General features: G+C 41.1%; 1 protein-coding gene across 1 annotated transcript in view; it reads right to left on the bottom strand.

Moving 5' to 3' along the window:
• Nucleotides 1-2,538: 2,538 nt before the first annotated feature.
• The window catches only part of LOC111385680, an 8,897-nt gene continuing 6,851 nt past the window's right edge, over nucleotides 2,539-4,584 (bottom strand). The window contains exons 9-10 of the mRNA XM_023010103.1: nucleotides 2,814-4,581; nucleotides 2,539-2,648 (exon numbers count right to left, since the gene is read on the bottom strand). Of these exons, the coding sequence (XP_022865871.1) occupies nucleotides 2,539-2,648; nucleotides 2,814-4,581 (1,878 nt within the window). The remainder of the gene's footprint in view (nucleotides 2,649-2,813; nucleotides 4,582-4,584) is intronic.

The raw sequence follows: 4,584 nt of genomic DNA on the forward strand, positions 1-4,584 counted from the left end.
AATCACTTTGTATAGGAATAACGGGCATTAATAATCTTTGAATTCATAATCCCCCAAACTTTCTTCAACATGCACATGTACGTATGCTTATGCAATTTTTCAAGACATGAATCACCAATATAACCCTAACATTGCATAAGTATGGAAAACTCAAAATTATGGCTCGAATATGCATTTTTAGAAAATTTGACCCATGACCAAGTGACCAACTTCGGCCCCGGGCATCACCGAGAAATATCGAAATTTTCCCGGGCAAGTTTTGGACATGTGAAAGTACTCAATGACATCTAGCATATATCCAAATTTCACCTTAATCGGAGGTCGTTTGCATAAGAAAACATAGGGACGAAGGTAGTGACGTGAGTGAATAAGATTAGCCATGAAGTGCCTTTGTGAATTCAAATATTGCGGTAGTGTTTTTCAAATGAAATTGCACGTGATTATTCGGCCAAAAAGCCACACAATAACGATGTAAACTATTGCATAAGTGAAAAGTTCAAGAATTTAAAACAATCGTCAATGTGGCATTTCGTCGAACATGTGGTGTGCAATGTGAATTTCTTCCTATTTCTTCTAAAACACTACCATGAAATTGCCCCCAATTCACAACACCATGTCATACTACCTTATACCTTCTAACTAATGCCAACACATTGAATGATAAACGGTAAAATGAAGCTCAAAATTAGGGATTAGAAGAACATACCTTGCTTGGCCAAATACTTGTTAATTTAGATGTGACACCTCAATGTATAATCCAATCCAACTTAGGTGCTAGAATTGTGAATGTGTGAAGTGGATGCAAGTGAAGAGTGAGAGGTTGAGTGTGCAAGTGAAGAGTGAGAGGTGGAGTGTGTGCGTGTGTACGAATGTGAGGGGGAGGGGGGAAAATTTTGGGGGTTAATGGTGTGGTCACGGGTTAAAACCCGTGACCACAACACTATGCGACCGCATAGTGTTGCACTATACTGTCGCATAGTGCAATAGGCACGGCCATTTTTATTTTCGGCAACGGTCGCATAGACCAAACCGGGTATATTATTTTTTTAATTTTTTTTTAGAAATAAAATAAAATAAAAAAAATAAAAAGAGTGCCATTTTTGTCCAAAATTATTATTATTATTATTTTTTTTTCAAAAACATAACTTAGAATTTAGACTCCCCCAAAATCGATTTTTCACTTAAAAATTTGGACTTACTCCGCTATATTCCGAAAAAAAATTGAAATTTTTGACTTGAAAAAGGAATATGCTTATCGAAAACTTGGCACCAAAATCGATTTTTCAAAAATATTTACCCGCATTCTGAAATCTTAACATAAATGAACATCTTCGCACATCGGAATGCGTGACATGCACTCGAACACTCGACACACTTCATAACACCCCCGATTCATGCAACATTAAACGTGAAATGCCTAGGCTATCATGCAAAATATGATCGATGACCTACGAAACAAACTAAAATCAAACAAATTCCTAAACTAATGCAATAAAATAAAATAAAATAAAGGATACAGTGGGTTGCCTCCCACTCAGCGCTATGTTATAGTCGATAGCTCGACTTTACCGTAATGCGTCATTCTGGTGATCCAAGTTGGATGGTAGACTTGTCCTTTGAGAAATCACCGCCCCAGTAGTGCTTCAACCGCTATCCATTGACTTTGAATGTCCCCTTGCTGTCGTGAGTAATCTCAATTGCCCCATGTGGAAATACTTGTGTAATGGTATATGGACCAAATCATCTCAATCTCAATTTTCCTGGAAACAGCTTAAGCCTGGAGTTATACAGTAACACTTTTTGCCCCACTTGAAAGTCACGCCTCTGGATATGCATGTCATGTCATTTCTTGGTGCGCTCTTTGTAGATCTTTGAGTTCTCATAGGCTTCCATTCTGAGTTCATCAAGTTCATTCAGTTGTAACAGCCGTTTTTCACCTGCAGCCTTCAAATCCAAGTTCAACTTCTTCATTGTCTAGTAAGCATGATGTTCGATCTAGAGAGGTAGATGGCATGCTTTCCCAAAAACCAGTCGATATGGAGACATTCCTATAGGAGTTTTGAATGCAGTCCCGTAGGCCCACAAGGCATCATCCAGTTTCTTTGACCAATTCTTTCGTGATGAGTTAACTGTGACTTTCAGAATACGCTTCAATTGCCTATTGGATACTTCGACCTGTCCGCTGGTTTGGGGATGATATGCGGTGGCTATGCGGTGCTTGACGCCATATTTTGATAACAACTGCTCGAACTGACGATTGCAGAAATGTGTGCCCCCGTCACTGATTATGGCTCTCGGTGTCCTAAACCGGGTGAAAATATTCTTCTTCACAAACTTAATCACCACTTTCCCATCATTTGTAGGCAATGCAACCGCTTCAACCCACTTCGAGACATAGTCCACCGCCACTAAAATGTATTGATTTGAAAAAGATGGTGGGAATGGCCCCATGAAATCGATCCCCCAGACGTCAAATAATTCCACCTCCAAGATATTACTCAACGGCATCTCATTTCTTCTAGAGATGTTACCCGTGCGCTAACATCGGTCACACCTCTTTACAAATTCAAACGCGTCCTTAAAGAGTGTGGGCCCGTAAAAACCTGATTGGAGAATTTTCGCCGCTATCTTAGAAGCACCAAAATGCCCTGCATATATAGATGAGTGACAGTTCTCTAATATCAAAGGCACCTCTTCTTCTGGTACACAACGCTGAACGATTTGATCAGCCCCCCGCCTGTAGAGAATGGGGTCTTCCCAAAAGTAGTACTTCAATTCTGCGAAGAATTTCTTCTTCTGGTTACTTGAGTAATCTGGCGGTATGATAGACCTGGCTAAATAGTAAACTATATCTGCATACCAGGGTGTTTCCATCACACCAAAGATCTGCTCATCTGGGAAGATCTCGTTTATTTCCACTGTCTCTTCCTGTTCTGTGTCCTCAAGCCGAGATAGGTGGTCCGCTACCACGTTTTCACTGCCTTTCTTATCCTTGATTTCCAGGTCAAACTCTTGAAGTAGCAATATCCAACGGATGAGGCGTGGCTTAGCATTCTTCTTCTCCATCAAGTATCTGATGGCGGCATGATCTGTGTACACTATGACCTTCGACCCCACAAGGTATGATCGAAATTTGTCAAACGCATAGACTACAGCAAGAAGCTCTTTCTCCGTAGTGGCATAATTTAACTGAGCATCGTTCAAAGTCTTACTTGCATAGTAGATCACGTGAAATACCTTATTCCTTCGTTGACCCAACACGGCTCCCACAGCATAATCACTGGCGTCACACATTAATTCAAATGGCAGATTCCAATCCGGTGTGATAATTACAGGTGCTGAAGTCAACTTCTCTTTCAAAGTGTTAAAGGCCTGCAGACACTCATCATTAAACTCAAATGTGGACTCCTTCATCAGTAAACAGCACAGAGGTTTGGTAATTTTTGAAAAATCCTTGATAAACCTTCTATAGAATCCAGCGTGCCCAAGAAAACTGCGAACACCCTTCACTGAGGTAGGTGGTGGTAGATTCTCAATCACCTGAATCTTTGCCCTGTCCACTTCAATACCCTTTGCTGAAATTTTGTGCCCTAGTACGATGCCTTCTTGCACCATAAAGTGACATTTCTCCCAATTCAACACCAAGTTGGTCTCTGTACACCGTTGTAGCACAAGACTTAGATGCTCCAGGCACTCATCAAATGAAGATCCAAACACAGAGAAGTCATCCATGAATACCTCGATGAATTTCTCAATCATGTCTGAGAAAATAGCCATCATGCAGCGCTGAAAGGTAGCGGGAGCGTTGCATAATCCAAATGGCATCCTTCTGTATGCAAATGTGCCATAGGGGCAAGTGAAAGTGGTCTTCTCCTGATCGTCTGGTGCCACTGGAATCTGATTATACCTGGAGTACCCATCTAGGAAATAGTAGTACGAATGCCCTGCTAATCTTTCCAACATTTGATCAAAGAACGGTAATGGAAAGTGATCCTTTCGAGTAGCTGAGTTAAGCTTACGGTAGTCAATGCACACTCTCCATCCAGTCACTGTCCGTGTAGGAATCAACTCATTTCTCTCATTTTCTATCACTGTGATTCCTCCCTTCTTGGGAACAACTTGCACTGCACTGATCCATGCACTATCTGATATTGGATAAATAATGCCTGCATTGAGCAACTTCAATACCTCAGCTCTAACCACTTCCTTCATGTGTGGATTCAATCTCCGCTGCCCATCAATGCTTGGTTTAAATTTTTCCTCCATGAGTATCTTATGCATGCATATAGATGGGCTGATCCCCTTTATATCTGCAATCGACCATCCAATAGCTGTTTTATTCTCCCTTAACACCCGAAGTAGTTTCTCTTCCTCTACCTCACTGACAGTGCTTGAAATAATAACAGGTAGTGTAGAATATTCCCCCAGGTACGCATATCGAAGATGTGGTGACAGTTGTTTGAGTTCCAATTTTGGTGGTTTCACAATAGATGGCACTGATTTTGCAGTTCTAGTTCCCAGCTCTTCATAGTAGCGTCTGCGCATATATGGCTGGTTACTCTCCAAAAACCGAGCACATGTCTC

Source organism: Olea europaea, unplaced genomic scaffold (genome assembly GCF_002742605.1).
Source record: "Olea europaea var. sylvestris unplaced genomic scaffold, O_europaea_v1 scaffold3252, whole genome shotgun sequence".
Classification (NCBI taxonomy): domain Eukaryota; kingdom Viridiplantae; phylum Streptophyta; class Magnoliopsida; order Lamiales; family Oleaceae; genus Olea; species Olea europaea.